The following is a 23,377-nucleotide window of genomic DNA, read 5'->3' on the forward strand; positions in this document are numbered from 1 at the left end:
CAAAACAGAACATATATTTTTAGCAATACAAATGATGAAATCTCACAAATGATAAAATCTCATAAAAGAGGACACAAAACCTTCAATGTCTCTTAACTCCTTACATGCTCATCGCATTACATGCATTACTACTAGAATCCTGAACTAATTAAAAGACCGCCGCTACCTATAGGAACATCTCAACAACTTGGATCCAATCTCATAGGCAAGGAAAGCTTCAACAGTAGCATACATAATTAGATCCTTTGAAAGCAGAGGATCCCAATACGCATCATCTTCATCGCTCCACCATGTCGTCTTCTTCGGCTTTACAAACTGCATGTGTTCACCCAATACCAGTTTGGCTAAATCTGCTAATTTGGACCCAGTGACATTCTTTCCCTTCAAACTCTTTTCCGCTTCAGCCAATTTTCGAAGCTCCACCGGATTCTTTATGATCACACCCGTCTCTCTTTCGAGCTTCTCTGCCACCTCTTTGATCCCAACACCAACCACAGTGGTGTATTTATCATAAAGAAAGCCCTTCAGAACTTTGTGCTTGATATTGGTCATGAAACTGCGTCTGGAATAATTAACATCATCAAGATTATAAAGAATGCAGTGACTCCCAACGCATAGCTGCAACAATTGAAATGGATCATCTTTCGCCTTCCTGTTGTAGTTGTAGAGACCTCCTCCATAGCGGTGGCTGGTATCAGCACACAGGCCAACAACAAGATTCTTTTTCTTGCCATATATTTCTCGTATCTCGCCTATACAGAAACTGAGATGTTCCTCATCCTGAACAACCCATGTGGTGTTTATCACGAATTCTTCACCAATGTTAACTACGTATGTGTGCCAGATTTTCTTGTCCATCTTAACGCTAATCTCCATGGGTGCTTTCTTCTTGGCCATGGATGCTGCTAGAGCCTCGGTGTTTTTGTGCTTTTGTATTGCTTCTTTTACACACAAGAGATTGATCGTCCTACTAATAACAGAACACTATTTTTCTTTATGATGGGTTTCAGGTTTGTACGTGCTAATATATAGAAAGAGAAGTCGGTTCAGAGATAAGTCGGTTTACAATCTCTTTGTCGAGTTGGACTAGTGTTTTTATTTTTTTGGTTGTCTATTACTACTAGGATTGTAAATCCTATCGCAACTCTTTGATCTTCTCTTCTGTGCTACATCATAGTTGATTTGAATTGAATTAGAAAAATAAAAATAAAAAGTGTGTATAGAGACGTCTGAACTTGGCAGGAAGAAGAGTTCTAATTTAACCTGTAACAAACACCATTCAGGAATATTTTATGTAGGGAGGGAGTAGGTTGATTCAAAGGGTACTTTGTACATATCAAATATTATTCCTTGTAACTTTTGGAAAAATCTGCATAAGTGTAAGAAAATTTATGAAAGATTCAATTGCCTCTTACGAGACTCAGAACTATTTTACATGAAATAATCATGGACGTTTGTATGGAATGGCAGGAACAGAGCATGCATTGAGAAGACTAACCCAAATTTGGTAGCCTCCTCTCTCTAGTGCAATTGCCTTGGACTATCGTGTTTTTTATACAACTTTGAAACTTAACGCTTGAACATACTAGTTACTAACCCGTGCACTGAAAATCTATCGAGTATGAATTATTATTTAATATTTGTTTATTTATAACAATCATCATTTCATTATAGTTTAACATGAAAACTAAATATTGTAATTTATTTCTAAATGAATGTTGCATATTAGGATTCCAATCTCATATATTTGATATGAAACATTCAATTACTAAATGGAAAATAAATTACATAAATCTCTATCATTAGAAATCGTGTACGTGTAGTAGCCTCAATTGATGGCTATTACATAAATCTCTATCATTAGAAATCTTCACTTTCTTTTTAGGAATCCTTCTTTTTTTAATCTTTTTATTGGAGAGGCGAGGGAGGAGGGGGGAAGAACCTAAAATTTTCACCAATAACCTAGCATCACCATTATTCTTTTTGGAAACATGGTCCTACAACTAAACTGCTTAAGCAAAGTGACTATCAAAATCAAAAGGTAGCCAAAACTTTTATTAAAAAAAAAAAAAAAGGTAGCCAAAACAAAAAGAAAGGGGAAAAAAAAAATCAAAGCTCTAGAGGTAAAGAAGCATATAGCCATTCCATATCCATAAGAAGCATAAGAAGAATAGCTTTTGTCCTTATTAATTAGTCTATATGTTATGCCGTGTATAGCCAGTCAATCCTCATTCCTTCGTCATTTAAAGAAATCTGGTTGGTTCAATTTTTGTGAAGGTTCATATTTTTTTCCTTTTTTTTTTTTTGGATAAGATGCTCATGTTTATTTTTTGCAATGAACGTTGAATAAATCGTTTCACTCTCTTAGGTATTTTTGTGATTAAAAAATGCATCAACCTCAAATTATAATGAATAGAAAGTTTTCCTTTAGAAAAAAAGAGAGAGACCATTTTAGCACACACAACATGAGAAGGCTAGTTTTAAAATAAAATTAATACTACTTGACACAAAATATAAAATAGGCATTATTTTTCTTTTTGGCAATCAATCTAAAATGGAAAGTCTCTTGATAATGGAAAGGCTGCAGTGCATGTCTGTAGCCTTCCTCTTACCATTACCCATTGTAGATTTGGACATTCCCACAACACATGCATCACTGTTTCAGTGTATTCATTTCTATGCTCCAAATTCTTATTGGGTGAATTGGAAAATTATTATATACTCTAGGAATACCATAAATGCGTACTCTTCTCTTCTACATGAATTGTGGATTCCACTATCAATTTAATTAGTGGGACTCACAGTTATGTGCGAGAAGGGAGTACGCATTTATGGTACTCTGAGAGTACCCAATATTTACCCGGGTGAACTTATTTTGCTCGCACAATCACATCCATCTCAATTAAATCTCCCTCACCACCATAATTTTGGGGAAAACAAAACAAAATAGGGTAAATTAGATATAACGTAACATGAGGGGGGAAAGGTCAGATATAGCACAAGAGAAATAATATTTAAATTAATAAGTTCATTACATACATACTTGATAAACTCTCTCATACATGCACACCTTAAGTAAGTCCATTCCCACAAATCATATATAGCCTATTAGAAGGATCTTTACGATACAATTTTTTTGAGATAATATAGCTAGAAGACGCAGGGGATAGGGAAAGAAGGAGTGGAAAGACAAGATTTAAATATGAAATTAGGGGATTGAATTAGTAATTTCATACGACTATATATACCTTATGATGAGATCATTTCTTGACTCGAGGGGCTATTGTTGGTTTAGTTTGCATTGATATGGTATTGAAAAAAAAATGTAATCTCCCTTCTGTAATTCAAATTAAAAATGAACAGTCATAATCGAAATCTTAAAATAAATATATAAAAAATAGACCTAAGAAATAGAGTGACCTACTCAAACTAGTTGCCTTTGTTTTTTGTTTTAATTTATATCTGCTAATTTGGAACCACAAAATTGTAACAGAATAGAAGTGGAGAAACGAATATGCACCAACTACTTTAGTTTGAGATTAATACAAAAATTAATACATACACATGGAAGAAGAAAGAGTACCTCGGCAAGTCCAAATTTGAATTCTCACACTCTCTACAGCCATGGCCGCTCTCTTCTAATATTTCTCAAACGAAGCTACACTGACTGGGCACGCTAGCCGACGATGATTGAGCAACAAACGTTGATTGACTACTCAAGGAATCTCCAGCATATTGAACTACTTATTTACTAGTATTGATTGATTGTAAGGGGGAAAATTTTCTAACATTATAAGAGCATTCCCATCCTCTAGCTTTTGGAGAATTTTCCTATTTTTATAGCACCAAAAGCTCAATCTATTTTACATAATCACTTTTATCTAATGTTCATTCTATTAAAATAATATAAAATTACTCCAAAACCACATTTGACAATCAACAATAAAAAAACAACTTACAGGTAGATGATAGCTAAGTTCACCCAGCAGCCCAGCTACACATGGGAACCAAAAATAAAAAATAAAGCATTTAAAGGTACTAAAAACAACAAATGCGCATCTTATTAGTTATTAAAGAGCATTATCAAGCACACTTTGAAAATGGGACGTCCGAATTCTACAAATCTCCAAGTAATATGCAATAGCAAGCTCTAGGAGTTATAGTCAAACCTAAATCCCAACATGGTCCTCAATTCTCAAAAATAGACTTATAAATAGTATAATCTCACAGACCTTATTTTAGGATTACTTTTACTTAATAGGTGTAACAGGTGTACATGGTGCACTTCTACATGACTACATGGCTAGGTAGCTTGTGACTATAGAGGTCCCAATTTGCTGAAGGACAGAATTTCAGAAAGGATTCTGATCTACTTTCGAACATATCCTTATAAGCCAAGAAACACACCTTATACATGTAGAGGATGTGAGAAAAACATATAGATCAGTTTTGAGATCTAAGAGAGTGTTTCTTCTCCATCCCAACTTGTTGAGAGAGAGAGCCATAGCCCCCAAAGCAAAATCCTTGCACTCTCTCTTCTCTATTTCTCTCACAAGCGAGGTACCTAAGAGAAATTTGTTTTCTTCACCTCAATCGCCAATGGCTTGTTTGTTTAGAGAATTCAAACAATAGTTTTTAATGTTTAAACACTAAAAATTGTGGCTCACAAAAAAAAAAAAAAAATTTGGTAGGAGAGTTTAGTAAAGAGTGTTTGAGTTACAGTTCTCAATTTAGAGTGTTTAAACATTGTATTTTAACCTTAAGAGGAGTCTTTAGTTTTCAAGTAACATTTTGAGTGACGTTATTGTAATTATTTTGAAAATTCTGGACTCATATGATGTTGACAACACATAAAATATACATTTTTTTCTTTAAAACACATACTCATACCAAATACTCAATTGTATTTTTAACTTTTGAAAATATGCTATTAAAAACATGGTACCAAACATTTTTTTTTTTTTGCAATATAATATTTTAAATATGTGTTTTACAATATTTTTTAAACAACCGTTTTCAAAACTAATACCTAAACTCTTTTACCAAAGGGACCCCAAATGTTGTAAGCCTATTGAAAGGCTAAAAATCATCTGGAGCCAAACCGCAAATCAAATAAAACTTGGTGGCTTACCATTATTGAAGTAGCAAATTCCATAAATATCCAAAGTTCAAATCATGCCTTTGCCAATTATTGAATTATAAGGGGAAAAAAAAACCTTGGAACAACTACTGAATCTCATGATAGTGCCCAAATATTTGGAACCTTGTAAAGTGTAGCGACGATGAAGCACTGGATTTTATTCATTTAAAATGAGTATATTGGGGTGTTTTCTATATAGTATAGACATTGACTTGGATCATTATTATTATTTTTTAAAATTAATAAGTCGATCCACTTCTTCTGCTGCTAATAAAACTTGGAACATTAGGATTATCTTCGTAAGAACTAACTTCAACAAGTAGACATTTTGGAACAAACAAATCATGTGCGAAAAAGAAAAAGAAAAAGAAAAAGGGAGAATATGCTAGTACTTCTATATTGCTGATGTCAATATGTGCTTATCCTTATGTTAAAGAAACACCCGGATTTCGCTTTGTGAAAGAAAATCGTACTGTAAATTACTAAAGGAGGATTCGTTATCATGAGCAATGTGTTCGTTATCATGAGCAATGTGTTTCACATTGCTCATGCATAAAGTGTAAGATACCATTAAGAATTTTTTTGCTAATAATGTGGAATGATAAGTATTATGATTACCATCTCAAAAGCAGGGATGGACCTAGAATTTTAAGCTACCGGGGGCCCTAGTATAAAGAAAAAAAAAACTCCAAATAGGCATCCATATAGCATCAAAAAATTATAAATACACAAATTCGTTGTTTCTAAATACATTAAGATGCAATCATTTACCAACACAGACAAAAAAAAAAACAAAATAATGTTTTTTTTTTTTAATACTAGGCTGGCTATGATTTTTTTTTAAATTTTTATAAAAAGATTAAAGCATTCACAGTGGTAATACTAAAAATTTTAGGTTTTATCACATCATTTTACAATACACCCAATATCAAATATTTTATTTTTTTAATCACTTCATTTAAAATAATATAAATAACTCATTAAAATAATAAAGGAAGCAAGAGAATTTGAGTTTTTTTAATTGAATGAAGAGATATAGTCTTAATAAAATATTGTATTTTACTTTAGTTGCAAAAAATTTAGTTTTAGCTTCTCTAATAACATATAATTTTTTGGTTCTTTGGTAGAAAAATAATTTATTTTTACTAAAATACAATCACTATTGTGAATGTTTTTATTATTTTTGTTAAGTTTTTGAGTTGAATAGTTGCTAGTTAGGTAAAACTAATTAGGCTTTTTGAGGAGAAAGAGCGTCTAAAGTTTTGAAAGGAGTCATTTGCATAAATAAAATATATTATAACTAACTATATATATATATATAATATAAAAAAAAAAATTGGACCTAGGGGGGCCTTGGGTCTGTCCCTGCTCAAAAGACAAGCAAAAGAATAGGCATGGGTTTGTTTGCTTGTCTACAAAATTTTGGGGTTATTAGAGCATTTTTATTAGATGTTTAAAAAAAAATGTCATTTTAACACATCAAACACTTACTTTATTATTTTACCACATCATTTTACAAAATTCTCATTTATCAGATATTTCATCTTTTAATTCTATACATTAAAATAATATTTACTACACATTAAACTAATATATTAACTCCTCTTGTTATCACCATCATCATCATCATCATTATCATCAACAACAACAACAACAACACCACCACCACTGCCGCAACAACGGCCACAGCCACCACCGGCACAAACCCACATCCACCAACGCCACCTTAAAAAAAAAAAAAAAACACAACTAGAGAGATTGACACAAACCCACATCCATCAAACCAAACAAACCCACATCCACCACCGGCACAAACCCACGCCTCCGTTGCTGTCGCTGAGGGAAGTTTTCACTTCTAGCCATCGTGTCCTTCACACTGGAGTTCCTCTCGTCGCAAAGTGGGTCAGTGATCAATGGCGAGATCGACGATGGCAAAATCGACGATGGTGAGATCGGCGTGGCGAAATCGACGATGGTGAGATTGGCGATGGTGAGATCGGCGTGGCGAGACGGCGATGAGAAAAAAGAGATCATTGGCGTGGCCACACAGAGAGAGAGAGAGAGATGTGTTGCAGACGAGAGAGAGAGAGAGAGAGAGAGAGAGAGAGAGAGAGAGAGAGCTGTGTTGCAGACGAGAGAGAGAGAAAGAAAAAACGAATTTAATAAGCCAAACAGTGTTTGACATATATCTCCGTACCGTCTTATCTTTGAGACGGTATTGTGCATATGTGTTAAAATTTTTGGCATTTAGAACATCTCATGAAGCTCATATTTTGAAGTTTGGTGTGCCAAATGTGCCATATTTTGACATTTGACACATTTGGCATGCCTGATGAGAGTGCTCTTAGCAAAATACTGAGTAGTTAAAGCTTGGAGAATGTTTATATTAATTATTGGAAGTAATTTTGTGCACATGACATTTATTTATATTAATTTTATAAATGAAAATATTTATTTTCAAACTATTGGAAGTAAATTTTGAAATTCTAATTGTTGCTTTGCATCTTATTATTATATCTTTTATACTAGAAAAATTTTAAGAAATAAAGAATTAATAGCTATGCCATTATTTAAATATTTAAATTTTAAGTTTTTGCTGTCTAAAATTATGCATAAAAATAAGTTTATTGATTAAATAATAAATAATATAAGATTTGAACAAAATTTGACATGTGTATTAAGAACATAAAAAACATACAATTTAACAATTAGATTTTCAAATTTTCCATTCAATAAAAAGATGTAAAAGGTTGGGGTCTGCATCTTAGGAAAACATAATAATATTTTTTTCTAAAACCTAAATTTTGAGAATGGAGAGAGAGAGAGAGAGAGAGAGAGAGAGAGAGAGAGAGAGAGAGAGAGAGAGGATTGTGTGATGCGTGAGGAGGAAAAGTCCTACTATTCATCTATTTATAAATACTAAAAACGATTCAAGAAAATTACTATTATTTGTTAAATAGAGAATTATATTATTATTATTATTATTATTCATGACTAAATTTGATTATAAATATTTTTTTATAAAAAAAATGAGTTGTAATATAAAAAAAAAAGTTTGTAAATTCATTAGTTCAAGAAATAAGATTATTTATCATCCGCACTCTTGACGTGGTTGTCACTCTCCTAAATACAAAGTACTTATGAGCTGGGGAGGAACAAGAGAAGGGGTTTGAGCTACCACAATAACAATTTGTCGTTATTCTAACCATACTTCAAAAAATGAAAAATTTATTTCGATCCAAATCCAATGTAACTTCATCCAAAAAAAAAAAAAAATCCAATGTAACAGCAATCACGCAATAGTAAATTAAACTCAATCATTGGATCATATTGAAAGTTTTCACTTTTAATCAATTATTGGATCAGCAAATTTTTTAACCTTTCAATTTTATTTTATTTATTAAAAATATTTTAAACTTTTACCTCTAAATTATTTAACCCAAAAAAATTAAAAAATCTCACCACAGAACAGACGGTGAGGTAAAAGTAAAAACGGCAAAAACCAAAAGGCAGGGTTACCGCGAAAAAGCAGGGTAACCCTTCATTGGCCCTTGCCCATCGGCGGCAACATCTGAGTAATTCAAAAATGTAAAAAAACACTGTCCAATCAAACATGGCCAACTCATACATAGATTTTGTCGGTTCCCTTTTTTGTTTTGTGAGTTGCCCATATATATAGGACACAAAAAAAAGGCTGAACCAAACCATCTCTTTTGTTTTCAGCACCTTTCCTTTAACAGGCCTGCGTCTTGATAAACGCTTTGCCTGCACTTTGCATTTGCATTTGCATTACCTTACTTTACTTTACTATTTACACAATTACACAGTTTTTATTCTTTTGAAACGAAAATGAGAGAGTGCATTTCAATCCACATTGGTCAAGCCGGTATTCAAGTCGGCAATGCCTGCTGGGAACTCTATTGCCTTGAACATGGCATCCAGGTCACTCCTCTTTCTCTTTCTTTTATACCCTTTTTTGTTTTTTTTAATGTTTATGCGCACGCGCACGCACACGCACACGCGCAACCACCCAATGGGTCTTGAATCCACGACCTCATTAATCGAGTACATTTGCAAATGTCTTGTCATTTAACTAATTTACTACATTAATCTCCACTTTTTGGTTGCAAAATGTTTAGATCTATGTGTTTTGTCATCTGATCTGATCTAGCATTTATATCATTGTACTAAGAAGTTTAAAGTAAAGCACCACACGCACCTACCTAATGGGTCTTGAATTCACGACATTATTTGACTTGTGAAGTATTATGTCATTTAACCAATTTACAGCCTTACCCTCCACTGTTTATAATTTTTTTTTTTGTTTGGTTGCAAATGTTTAGATCTATGTGTTTTGGCATTTGATCTGATCTGATCTGATCTGGCATTTATATCTTTGTTCTGAGATTTTTACCATTTGGATCTGATCTGACCCAGAAAAATAATAGTAATAACATATTGATTGTTTTTGTTGAGACAAATGAAGTCTTTCAAATTGCTTGCAATTGGTTTCGTTTGTAATCTTGTACATTTGTTGTCTGTGTTGATAATGTGACTGCTTAATTGATTGTAAAGCTTTTCACCTTTGATTTTTTGCAAAATGTGTTTACTAGATCGGGTTGGATTTGGAGCTTTTGTAATTTCTTTTGCTAAATTATCTCTGAATTTTTCACACGATTTGGGCAATGTTTTTACACTTTCCATAATAACCTTTTAACCTGTGTTCTATTTGCCACATTAATCAGTTTCTTAAAATGTAAACGCATAGGAGATTCAATGATGAAAATTGACTTGATATTGAAAGTAGAGGGACTAAATTGACACAATTAATTGTTGATGGACCAAGCAGAACTTAACCCTATAGTTAGAGGAACAAATTTGTAATTAAATTAAAAAAAGAAAAAGAAAGAAGATACTTGCTTGAAATATATCGCTTGATGTACTTTTTCACCTTTGTAAAAAATAGCAATTGGAAGTTTGCATTTAGTTAGGATAGTGATTGATGAACTGTCTCATACATGACTAGCATTTCTTAGATTTTTCTGAAAATTCTGTGGGCTCTTTCTTGTATATGCATATGCACTTGTTTGTATTATGGTTGTTTAATGTCTGAATTTTGTGTTTCTGTCATATGTATGCACTAATTTCTATATTTTGTATTTTTACCTTGTCTTAGTTTAACTATTATTTTTGCAGTCTGTAGTTATTCATGGTAGTTTTCAGTAATTGAATGGAAATATGTATATGGAATGTTAGGCTTATGTATATGCATGATGACTCAATGTAGACCATAAAATTATTGGTGGTTTTGTATAAAACCATGAAAATTTTGCTGGCTGAACATTGTTTTTTTAGTGTTTAATAGTTCTTGTTCAAGTTTTTGATATGGTTGATATTTGTGCAGCCTGATGGCCAAATGCCAAATGACAAGACTATTGGTGGAGGTGATGATGCCTTCAACACCTTTTTTAGTGAAACTGGTGCTGGGAAGCACGTCCCTCGTGCTGTCTTTGTTGATCTCGAGCCCACTGTCATTGATGAAGTGAGGACTGGAAATTACCGCCAGCTCTTCCACCCGGAACAGCTTATCAGTGGCAAGGAAGATGCTGCTAACAACTTTGCCCGTGGCCACTATACTAGTAAGCATTTCACACTTGTCAATGTTTTTCTTTTTTTTTGTGTCATTTTAATTACAGAATCTAAAACAAAACTTTCCTGTTCCAGTTGGCAAGGAGATTGTTGATCTGTGCCTGGACCGTATCAGAAAGCTTGCCGACAACTGCACTGGCCTCCAAGGATTTCTGGTTTTTAATGCTGTTGGTGGAGGCACTGGTTCTGGGCTTGGCTCCCTTCTCTTAGAGCGTTTGTCTGTTGATTATGGGAAGAAATCAAAGCTGGGTTTCACAGTTTACCCTTCTCCACAGGTCTCCACATCTGTTGTTGAGCCCTACAACAGTGTCCTCTCCACCCACTCCCTCCTGGAACACACTGATGTGGCTATACTTTTGGACAATGAGGCCATTTATGATATTTGCAGGCGCTCCCTTGACATTGAGCGACCCACCTACACCAACCTCAATCGACTTGTCTCCCAGGTGAATAGTTGCAGGGTCTTATGTTAGAATCATCATCACAAATATTTGGTCTTTGTCAAATGTGTTGCCTCTGGTCAGGAGCAATTGGGAAATTAATGTCATGCGTTTCATTGGAGGAAAGATTTTATCAAGGATAATATTTGCTGTCAATTAACTCATCATGCTTAGATGATTTTAAGAATTGTTTACTTGATATGTTTTAATAGATGTATGTTTATATTTTTTGAATATATTGTTGCTTGTATCCCTGTGATCTATTTCTTATGTAATATGTTTTTCATGAAATTCAGGTGATTTCATCCTTGACGGCCTCTCTTAGATTTGATGGTGCACTAAATGTGGATGTGACTGAATTCCAAACCAACTTGGTTCCCTACCCCAGAATCCACTTTATGCTTTCCTCTTATGCACCAGTCATCTCTGCTGAGAAAGCATATCATGAACAACTTTCAGTAGCTGAAATTACCAACAGTGCTTTTGAGCCCTCATCTATGATGGCAAAATGTGATCCTCGTCATGGAAAGTACATGGCATGCTGCTTGATGTACCGTGGTGATGTTGTGCCTAAGGATGTCAATGCTGCTGTTGCTACAATCAAGACCAAGCGCACCATTCAGTTTGTTGACTGGTGCCCCACTGGATTCAAGTGTGGTATCAACTACCAGCCTCCCACTGTTGTTCCAGGAGGAGACCTGGCCAAGGTGCAGAGAGCTGTTTGCATGATCTCAAACTCTACCAGTGTGGCTGAGGTGTTCTCCCGCATTGACCACAAGTTTGATCTCATGTATGCCAAGCGTGCCTTTGTGCATTGGTATGTTGGTGAGGGAATGGAGGAAGGAGAATTCTCTGAAGCTCGTGAGGACCTTGCTGCCTTGGAGAAGGATTATGAGGAGGTTGGTGCTGAGGCAGATGAGGGTGAGGATGACGAAGGTGATGAGTACTAAGAAGATTAAAATTTGTGCCGAGTAGTTAAAATGTTTGTTGAAGTAGTTAAATGTTCTTTGTGATTTAGCTAGTATGAAGTTATCTTTTCCTTGGCCCGTGCCTTATAGTGTTTGTGAGCAATAAAACTCAGTTGTTCCTATATTATACCCAGTTTGTGTGAGGCTACTGTACTTGAAAATATGGTTGATTCTTAATTTTTGTAGCTTTTATTTCCTCTTCTTTTTCTTAATTTGATTCTGAGTTCAATTCTTCCTTCTTGGGTGCCTTTTCAAATTAAATGGCTACTGTTTTATGCCCCGTTTTGAAGGCACTGCAGCTTCTTCAGAAGAAATAGTGATTATGGAGATTGCATACACTTAGCTTATTTCTATCTCACTTTAAGCAAATAGGCAAATAAGTTAGAGAAAATTAATCTGTTTGTTCTTATGTGATGGAAGCATGCACTGCAGCAATGGACTTTGGTGGCAAACCTCTGCAATTGAATGTAAGGTTTTACATACTACACCAGATTTCCATTATCCTCTGGTTGTGGTACTAGACTGCCCAAATTTTCACTTTGCTCTGATATTTGCATGGTATGTCACATAATTGCAGTACTTGTCTCAATTTGGTGCCTATTTAGACTCGGGTTATCATATGTAATAAAGACCTTGTGTCCGTCAACATAATGGGAAGTAACCTATGCAGATGCAACAAGTTTGAAAGATTAATGATTATGTTTTAACGCTTATCATTCAAAAGTGCTTAGTCGGTGAAGAAAATGTAGAGACTAAAAGATTTGTTGGTACATGGTTATCCAAAGCTCTCATTCATGTTCCATTCTTCAGGTTTCAAACCAGCCAGTAGCTTTTATTTTCATTGCGTATATGTGCTATATTATGAAGTGCAAGTTCTATGAGTAAAAGTCACATGATTCAGGAAATGAAAAATTATAAATAATTATAGCTAAGCTGAGAATATGCTAAAAAATCATAGTAGAGATGCTTGAGCAGATAAAGCACAAATGTAGACTATGTTCTTGCTAAGTCAGAGGCCCACCTGTTAAATATGGCATATTCTGAAGCCAGATGATGTTTGGTTTGAGGCACAAATTTTCATGCCCATCCTTTGCATATCACACAAAAGAAATGAAACTTTGCCTTAGTATAAAAATCCTCAACCATAGAAAGGGATCTGAAGGAGTCCTAAATAAGTGGAACTACACGGACTTGACCTGATATTGAGTGCATAGTAAGTTTCCTTAAAGCAGCTGATTGAGTAAAATAAAATTGTAATTTGGTGCTACATGGCACGACCCTCATGGTAGATTGGGTGCTGGGAATTAAACTTAAGCTAATGCCCCACAGTCAGTTCCAATGAGCTAAATAAAATAATAACATTCTTCGACTGTCTTTGTAAATTACCAAGCATATGAAGATATTATATTAAAACACTGGTTCCACTGGTAGATTTCATTTTCACAATGCTTAATTACATGAAAGAAAAAAGGATCTTAACTTGTTGATTGTCCAGCAATGAAAATATGATTATTCAAGAAAATACTTCACGAAGTAGACTAACACTATTAGTACAATGATTGAAATAATCAAGTGAGAATTCCGGGACCATCTGAAAGGATTTCTGATTTTGAATCTCCATTATTCTGAGATATTCTATTATATTTGGTCGTTGAGCGAAGGAGTATAAGACTTAGCAACCAAATACGAGCTTTTTTACCTTCAGACAACTGAAACCAAACTTTTCAGTCATATCCAGGTCTTCTGGTCTCGTTCTCCCTGGAAGCTCCCAATCAAAATGGTATGGTAGTTGAGCGAGAGGATGTTCAATATTGGCTAGACCAAATGCTACTCCTGGACATATCCTTCTTCCTGCCCCAAAAGGGATGTATTCAAGGTGATTCCCATTGAATTCAATTGAACTACAGGCAAACCTCTCTGGTATAAAACTCTAAGCATAGTGCCAACATGCAGAATCTATTCCAATTGCCCATGCATTAAAAATAACTTCTGGTTTTGAGGCGTATCTCATATCCATCAATTTCACATGACTCTCTGCATTCTCTTAGGAGTATCAAAGGAAGAGGAGGGTATAACTGTAACCTTAGAGTTTCTTTGATTACTGACTTCAAGTAACTCAGATTCTGAATATCTTTCTCATGGATTTTTTTCTTTCCCCTAAAGGCTTGTCTAATCTCTGCTTGTGCCTTCTCCAGCACTTTAGGTTGTCTCATCATTTCTGACATAGCCCACTCTACTGTGGTTGATAAAGTATCAATTCCAGCAGCAAATATAACCTAGAAAGATTCATAGATTGTTCTTAAGAAAAGGAAAAAAAAAAAATGATAATAACAAAATGTCACTGGCCACAACTAGAATATATTGTTCTTTGAATGAGTAGGATTTATAGTACGATACAAACCAAAATAGCAGCCTTGATGTTGTTGATTCATAGTAATATGCTTATTCTTATACGATAGAAAAATGCACTGCAGCAATGGGCTTTGGTTGCAAACCTATGCATTTTTTTTTACCAGAATTTATGCAATTGAATGTAATTAAGGTTTTACATTACTACACCAGATTTTCATTCTCTTCTGTGCTTGAACTACTAGACTGCTCGAATTTTCACTTTGCTCTGATTCGTGCATAGTACATTACATAAATTCAGTACTTGTCTCAATTATGTACATGCTAATTTAGACGTGGGATATCATATATAATCAAGACCTTGTGTCCATCAACATAACAGGAAACCTATATTCAAATCTCTCATTCAAATCAGCCAGTAGCTTTCATTTTCATTGTGTATAAGTGCCTATATATATATATAAAGTGCAAGATTCAATAAATAAAAGTCCCATGGCTGAGGGAATGCAAAAATAATTGATAATTACAGCTAAGCTGGGAATATGCTCAAATATAATAGTAGAGGCTTGAGATGCATGAGCAGATAAGCACAAAATGTAGACTATGTTCTTGCTACCACATGTTAAATATGGTACATTCAAAACTCAGATGATGTGTAATATTGTTTGGTATGAGGCACAATTTTTTCATGCCTTTTTGTCTTTCATCGCACACAAAGGAAATGAAAACTTGCCTTAGTGTAAAATTCCTCAAGTTGAAGAAAGGATCTGAAGGAGTTCTGAATAAGTAGGACTACACAGACTTGATCTGATGTTGAGTGAATAGTAAGTTTCCATAAAGCATCTGATTGAATAAATCAAAAATGAAACTTTGCGGCCTGACTGAAATGTTAGATTTCTTTATGGGAACTAAAACAAAGGTTGTCTTTGTGAATTACCAAGCATATGAAGATATCATATTAAAAAACTGGTTCAGCTGTTAGTGTTAGATTTCAATTTTACAATGCTTGATTACATGAAAAAGAAGAGAGACTAGTGGATTGCCAGCGATTAAAATATGTTAATTCATGAAATTACTTCATGAAGTAATCTAACACTATTTGTACATTGATTGACATAGTCAAGAAAAATTTCAGGACCATCTGAAAGGATTTTCTGATTTCGAATCTCCATTATTCTAAGATCTCCTATTATATTTAGTCAGTGAGTGAAGGATTATAACTTATAAGACTCAGCTGCCAAATTCAAGCTTTTTTTCCTTTGGACAACCTAACCAAAGTCGTCAGTCATATCTGGTCTTTGGGTGTCATTCTGCCTGGAAGCTCCCAATCAAAATGGTATAGTAGTTGAGCAAGAAGAAGTTCAATATTGGTTAGTCCAAATGTTACTCCTTGGCACATCCTCCTTCCTGCCCCAAAAGGGATAAATTCAAAGTGAGTCCCATCGAATTCAATTGAGCTGCAGACAAAACTTTCTAAAATAAAACTCACAGCAATATAGCATCATGCCAACATGCAGGATCTCTTCATCAATTTTGCATTTACAGTGACTTCGGTTTTTAGGTGTATCTCATATCCATTAATTTCACATGGCTCTCTGCATTCTATTGGAAGTATCAAAGGAAGAGGAGGGTGTAACATTAGAGTTTCTTTGATTTGAATATTCTTCCCTTAGATTTCTTTTATTTCATCATTTCTGAGTTCTGACGTAGCCCACTCTATGGAGGTTGATGAAGTATCAGTTCCGGCATTAAATATGACTTGGAAATGATTCATAGAATGTTCCTAGGGGAAGAAAAAAAAAATGATAAGAACAATAAAAATTAAAAAGTCACCGACCACAACTAGAATTGTTTTATGAATGAGTAGGATACTAGGATTCATAGTAGAAAACTAACCAAGATGATAGGCTTGATGTTGTCAGTTCTGATGGGAACTCATAGCCACTTTGCTGAAGGCCTAAAAGAACTTCAACAAGATATCCCTTCAATGGCTCACCCGTGCAAGTTGCTGCACTCATCTGATTTTCCTTATGATCAATGATTTGTCATCTGCACCCAGACTGCCTATATGACCGAATCAAAGAACTGCAGACATTATTCAAGGCTAAATGGATACGGTCTATCTATCACAGGCTTTATATATCTGTTGTCATTAGTTGGAGAAATTTACTTATGATACTTAGTTGACATTCATAAAAAGTGTTTAATGAACTATGAGTTCAATACATCCTGTTTAGTAGATAGACGGATAATCAATTTATGTTTATCATATTAATTTTATTAATTTTCAAATATCTAGGGTGAGTTTGTTTCAGAACTATCAATTGATAGAAATGAACCCATTTCATTTTGAATGTTGCTAACTTGTACAATGGTTCGACATGTTAACTTGACTGATGTTGTCACCCTTGGTACTAAATTAGGGTTAAGCTAACTACCATGCATCTAGATCTTTACACGGAGTTTTCTTTCTATCTTTCTTTTTTATTTTTATTTATTTGTACATTTCTGTATTTATTGGTATGGAACTTATTATCATGTTAATGAAGTCCCTTTCTCATATCATGGATGCATCCATGGAAGATCTAGCTAGCTCAATGCCCTGTAATAGGAGACTTGGTATTTTGTCATTTTAAATTGGTAGCTCATAAGGGAGCCCAAATTTTATTAGTTTAAGGTAGAGACTTAATTCTATGGGGCTCTAAAAGATGCTATTGGAATGGATAATAATTATATATTTTACGTTTGGCAGATTATTATTTTTTATTTATTGATAACTGTACATATATTAGCATAATGAAACATTTGGAAAGTTTTCATTTGAAATATGATTTGGCTTAGTCAAATTGTATTCCAAAGAATAGAAATGCGTTTTATGTGATGAAAATGTACCTAGAATTAGTGCTAATCATGTTATTCTATTTTTCCTTCTTTTAATTGTCTTTTTTTTACTAAACAAAACACTTTTTTTTGGGGGCTTTCTATCAAATCTATTATTCTTGAAATAACAGGGATGATAGTAAAAGTATTTGTTTTGTTGATGCAAGACGAGTACATTACACGTTGCTTTCATATTGTAGCATTGACTTGGAAGGTGACTTTTACAGTTTTTTAAAGTTATAAATCAATATAAATGTGTTGTTGAAGATTTCATATTCCTAGATTTCGTTTTCTTTTTTTCTTTTTTCATTGTATCTTGCAAATTCCTATACTCTAAAACAACAATATTCTTTCTTAAATTAAGCTGTGGGTGTTATTATTATGGATATGATATTGATCAGAGTTAAATCATTAAAAAGTGCTATTATTATAGAGATGATATTGATCTTTAGAGTTCAATCTTCAAAGTGAATTAGTGAAATATCATGGAATAGATCTATTTGAAATAGTAATTGTTTATGCTGTTTTTATTCCAATTACAAATTAAAAAAATAAAGAGATTTAAAACTCCTAAATGTCCTACCAAATTCGAACAAATGAAATTAATATTTTGCTAATCAAGTATCTCGTACATTGCACGTGTTATTGCTTAGCACTATATATTGATGAACATATTTTGCTTAGTGTGTGTGTGTATATATATATATATATATTTTTTTTTTTTTTGATAATCGCTTAGTAAATATATATAGTTACAGAAGAAAATGCTGAGATTTTGCCATTTGTTAAGTTTGAGGCATCCTTTGATAGACATGAGTTAAGATGATTGTATTAATTGAGAATGATTTGGATAAATGATGCCACATGGCACAACTTAATTTTTCCATGACAATTTTTTCAATTAGTTGTTTACAATATGTCAATAATTAATGATTCTTAGAATGTTCTTAATTCCTTAACAAACATGATCCTATTTATTTATGAGTAATGCTAGAAATACAAACTATTTTATAAAATAATTTACAAATTGCTGATGAGGTGAACAATTATTAGTGAATGAAAAAGTGATAATAATAATAGGTCTAGATGAGAACCAATAAGAAGTTGGCCACAGCCACAATATTAGTTTGTAAAAATGTTGTAAAATAGTTTATCTGTTGCATTACTCTTTATCTATTGTTATATCCTTCAATTATGGCAATAACGCCCCTTATAATCATTAATCCTTTCGATTGTGTGTTAATCATCTTCCTACTCGCACACTCCAAGTGGTACGTTTCCTTTGATCTATAGGTTTTTTTTTGGGTAGAATTATTTATTTATGGGTTTGCTCTCTCATTGCTCTTCTTTTTATTAATTTTTTTTAGGGCTGTTAAATATAATTTAAGATTGGGTAATTCTTTGATTGAATTGATATGGATTTCAGATTGGGTTTGGGTTTGGGTTTGGGTATGTTATCGATTCTTTTGGTTGGCAATTGCAGGTTGATATATAGCCCAAAGTCCTGGGGTTGAAGTTAAACTTAAAGTTAAGTTCGTGAAACCTATTGGTGTCTCAATATGATAATAAATAGCCATTATGACATCATAAATTGAAATTTTCTCTCTCAAAAAAAAATAAAAAAAAAGTCATGGATTCGGGGGTTCAAATGTAATCAGTGACGGAGCCAGGATTTTGGTTCAGAGGGGGCAAAATTAAAAGACAACATTTAAAGTGAAATAAATCTAACAAATATTGATCGATAATAATAACAAAATAAATAAAAAAAATTATAAGAAAATAAATATATTTCATATCATTAAAATAAATAAACAAAAATAACAAATTCATAGTTACTATAAAATCTACAACAAAAAGTTTACAGACTGATGTAGTAAAAATGTAATTAGTGTTATTTAAACAATATAATGAATATATGTTTGTGATTATTTTTTGTGATTGGTGACACGCCAATTTGTAAGATATAAATAGTAAAATTTGCAATATCTCTAGCATTATTTAAAAATAAAATACTTATTAATAGTAAAAATAATGATGGAAATTAAAAAAGAAAAAAAATTGTGAAATAGGTGTCAAACGTGGGACAAGACAAAATCTTACAAGAACAATAAAATAGGTGAAAATGGGATATGATTTGATGTTTGAGAAAACTTTTTTTTTTTTTTTTACCTTCTTTTTTTTGTGTCAGAATCACTAAGTTTCAAGTGATTGGTAGTCATTTTTTCCTTTCTTTTTCCTATGTCAGATGGTCAGTCTCTTAATATTACAATTGCATATAGAAGGAAATTTGAGGTGGAGTCAGGGGGGCAGGTGCCCCCCTCGCCCCCTCTGGCTCCGCCACTGAATGTAATCAAGGGATGGTAAGGTGTGGAACGCAATTTGGGCTCTAAAGTTACCACCGAAGGTCAGGAATTTTATCTGGAGAGCGTGTTCAAACATTCTACCCACTAAGGAAAATCTGCAGAACAGAAGGGTGAAGGTGGACTCGAGATGCGACATCTGTTGTCAACAGCCTGAAACAAACTCTCACTTGCTATGGGAATGTCCTATGGCACGAAATGTGTGGGCAATATCGAAAGGAAGGGTGCAGAAATGTAGCAACCAGGTGCAGGATTTTTTCCATTTATTTCAAACGCTGAAGGACAAGCTAACGACGAAGGAGCTTGAACAGTGGGCCACGACGTCATGGGCAATCTTGAATGCTCGGAATAAATACTACTTTGAGAAGGTTCAGATGCAGCCAAGGTTAATCATGGATCATGCCACTGGATTATTGGAGGACTATCAGCGTCTTGTAGCTTCTCAAACCACCACCTGAGCGGCAACAGAGGAGCCACTGTATTTTCTATAGAAATGTAGCTACGGGTTACCTTTAGTTTTTTTTGTTGTCCATCACGTGGGGTTAGGGAGATATTATAGAATTGGGCTGTGGTTGTATGGGATCACAAGGGCAAAAGATAATAGCTCTGTAATACGTTTTTCCTTCTTTTAATAATATGTACTTCTATCTTTATCTCAAAAAAAAAAAAAATGTAATCAAGGGAAAACATTTGTAGACTGTCTAGCAGGCTCAATCAAAATTTGGACACAATGGGCCTCTTTTGTTGCTATGGCAAAGGGCCTTATTATTATTCCGGCCCTAAGCTTAAGCTTCCCATGTTTAAAACAATTCGGGTCTAAGACATTCCTAAAGGGCCTTATTTAATCGCCAAAAGCACGGTCCAATTGCCTGGCCGAAAACAGTACACTTCCATTTAGGTGAAAAACCCATCTTCATTTTCAACAATAGGCATTTGTAGACATTTTGGCTGCTTAGGCTAACTTATAAGGCTACTAAAGAAAATCCATTAGAGAGAGACTGAAACTTTTTTCTGAAAGTACCGTAGATAAAGGTAAAAGTTAGCTGAAACAGTATAGTGAGATTTATGAATAGTACCAAAAAGTGCGGTGAGGCCTATGAATAGTAGTAAAAATAAACTGAATAGTAAAATAAGTTGACTTTTTAATTTGGAGCCAAACAGAAACTAAAGACTAAAAACAGTTGGGAAAAATGGGCAATGAATTTTAAGATATTCTATTCATCTAGGAATATCTACTAGCATGATGGCTGAATTATGGACTATAAAACATGGTCTTGATCTATTATAAATCAAATGCTACTGCTATGTTTACCTTCAATCCGATTCTACATGGTTGCTCCTTTTGGTAGCTCAAACATATTTGTTTCTGCAACTTATGCCTCACATAGATGAAGGGTTTTTCTCTTTTGCCAAAAAAAAGAAAAGGTTTTTCTCAGTGTGTTTAATATGATGCCTTTGGTTTCATTTGTGTTACTCTGCACTTGGTTTTTATTTTTATTTTTATATGATTTAATAACCGGCTATAATAGTTAAATATGTCTGTGGTATTATGGAGCAATTATATGAAATGTTAAGGTCCAATCTCATCTGCTCATCAAGATAGGAACTTTTGATCCAGACTTGCATCATTTGTTGGGACTTTTCAAGGTTTGGTATAATTTTAGTTTCAAAGAGAGTTTTTGGCCTTATTTTCACTGCCGACCTTGTCAGCTATTGTTTTGTGGACATGTTGGATAGTTTGGAGGACCTGGAAGTCCAATTGACATCTCGCGGAGGTCAAAAATAGGAGTTGTTATATTGTTTGGTTCTATTCTTCCATTTTAAAAAAAAATTGTTGTCTCAATTTATTCCATTCTTAATAGGGGAAAATTTTTTATTCACTGTTTAGTTATTTTTCAATCCTATCTACGTAATGGTTTGGAAATTTAAGTTTGGGCAATGTTCTCACTCACGCCCTAGTTTGAGTTATCTTCAATGTTACTATTAGATTTTAATGCCTGAATATGCTTATCAGATGTAAATCCCCACCCCCCACAAGAAATCTTCAAGACGAGGGCTCAGTGTATAACAACTCTCTCTCAATTAATCACTATGAGCATTTGTATTGGGAGTTATAAAACTTCCAATTTGCTATTTTACATCATCTAACTACAAAACCAAAGCATTGTTCGAGTGGCTATTCTTCAAAATTTTTACAATCAACCTATAATAAGGTCTTATATGTAATATAATAACGTCTTATATGTAATCAAGTTATTATATGTCATATGTTAGCCCTCGTTTGGAAGGAGGGAAATGAATGAAAAAATAACAATTTTAGTATATTTTTTCCTTCTCTTGTTTGGGAGTTTTAATGGAGATAATGAGAAATTCATTTCATTATTTGAGAGTTTAAGTGGAAGGGAATGAAATGGTTAGAGAAGAATACTCATTTTTCTATATTTCTCAAAACCTCAAATTTTCATTCTTCCAAAAATTTGGAGGAATTGGAAAGAATATAATTAGATTTAATAAATTTTTTACTAAAATTTCTAAATATATAACTCTTTATTTTAAATTAAGGATCTAATGGTAATATTATCATAAAATGATTTTATTAATTTCTCTCTATATTATTGTTAAATAAGATTACTTATCTTCCATTATTTTCTATTATTTTATTTTAAAATATTCAATCAAGGTTAATTAATGCAATTCCATTAATTTCTTTTAAAATAAGAAAGACAGCAATTAATGTTACAAATATCATTGGACAAAATCCATATTTGCTAGTTTCTCAAAAGAGAACACAACTATAACTTGAACTACAACACTTTTGGTTCTATGAGGATTATTAAAATTAATATATTTCGCATGTGGTCAATGAGCTCTCCTCTACCTAATTGGCAAAAAAAAAAAAAAAAAAAAAGTTGTGTCTCTGTGTGTTTTGAGTGTGCAGACATGTAATGTGCTTAACATTTTGGCGTCTGCTCTCACCTATGGTTCCTTTATTTATGCAAAAAAATTATTATTTTAAAAAAAAAAAAAATTTTGGTCTACTCGTATTGGGTTTTCTAAGACGAGAAGACCCAATAAACCCACTAAAAAAAAATTACAAAAAGAAGAAAGCAGGTTCTTTTATTTATGCAACAATTAAAAAAAAAAAAAATTAAGTGGGCTACTCATATTGATTGGGTTCCAAGACGAGAAGGCCAATAGACCCACGAAAAAAAAATACAACAAAAATGTTTTTTTCGATGCCGGGATTTGAACTCAGATTCTATAATCTCATCAAGAATTGCCAATGTGCTATTGTGGATTTACCAACAAGCTGAAAAACGACCTGAAAATTGTCATTTTAAACCCTACATTTTAAAGAGAAATGCAATATTAATAATATTTTTACAATAAATTTTAAGTGGCATGTTGTTACTGTTTGTTATAAGTAGACAAAAAAATAATTTAAGTAGTGAATTCAAATTATAACCAATAAGATAATATAAATTTACTATCTATAATTTGTTATAAAAGTGTTATGAAAATGTTGTAAACATAACAATTCTCATACTTTAAATGGATTACAAATTATACCCTAATTTTCTTTCCTAATAA

At 33.3% G+C, this 23,377-nt stretch overlaps 2 protein-coding genes and 1 pseudogene across 2 annotated transcripts; 1 reads left to right on the forward strand and 2 right to left on the reverse strand.

The window, feature by feature from the left end:
- Positions 1-162: 162 nt before the first annotated feature.
- LOC142620738 (uncharacterized) lies at positions 163-897 on the reverse strand. Its single transcript, XM_075794061.1, has one exon. It carries the CDS (start codon positions 895-897, stop codon positions 163-165), a length of 735 nt encoding a protein of 244 aa, XP_075650176.1.
- A 3,219-nt stretch (positions 898-4,116) lies between these two features.
- LOC142620739 (desmethyl-deoxy-podophyllotoxin synthase-like) lies at positions 4,117-15,718 on the reverse strand (annotated as a pseudogene).
- On the forward strand, positions 8,799-12,432 carry LOC142620923 (tubulin alpha chain-like). The gene is made up of 4 exons (XM_075794233.1): positions 8,799-9,082; positions 10,545-10,779; positions 10,865-11,235; positions 11,526-12,432. Exons 1-4 carry the CDS (start codon positions 8,990-8,992, stop codon positions 12,177-12,179), a joined length of 1,353 nt encoding a protein of 450 aa, XP_075650348.1. The 5' UTR covers positions 8,799-8,989; the 3' UTR covers positions 12,180-12,432.
- Positions 15,719-23,377: the final 7,659 nt, after the last annotated feature.

Source organism: Castanea sativa, chromosome 12 (genome assembly GCF_040712315.1).
Source record: "Castanea sativa cultivar Marrone di Chiusa Pesio chromosome 12, ASM4071231v1".
In the NCBI taxonomy this organism is placed as follows: Eukaryota; Viridiplantae; Streptophyta; class Magnoliopsida; order Fagales; family Fagaceae; genus Castanea; species Castanea sativa.

Bases quoted from the DNA above. Each gene is read 5' to 3' on its own strand.
- LOC142620923 (XM_075794233.1), top strand. From the start codon at position 8,990: ATGAGAGAGTGCATTTCAATCCACATTGGTCAAGCCGGTATTCAAGTC. The intron at 9,083-10,544 runs GTCACTCCTCTT...ATATTTGTGCAG, and splicing joins GCCTTGAACATGGCATCCAG to CCTGATGGCCAAATGCCAAA. The intron at 10,780-10,864 runs GTAAGCATTTCA...TTCCTGTTCCAG, and splicing joins TGCCCGTGGCCACTATACTA to TTGGCAAGGAGATTGTTGAT.
- LOC142620738 (XM_075794061.1), bottom strand. From the start codon at position 897: ATGGCCAAGAAGAAAGCACCCATGGAGATTAGCGTTAAGATGGACAAG.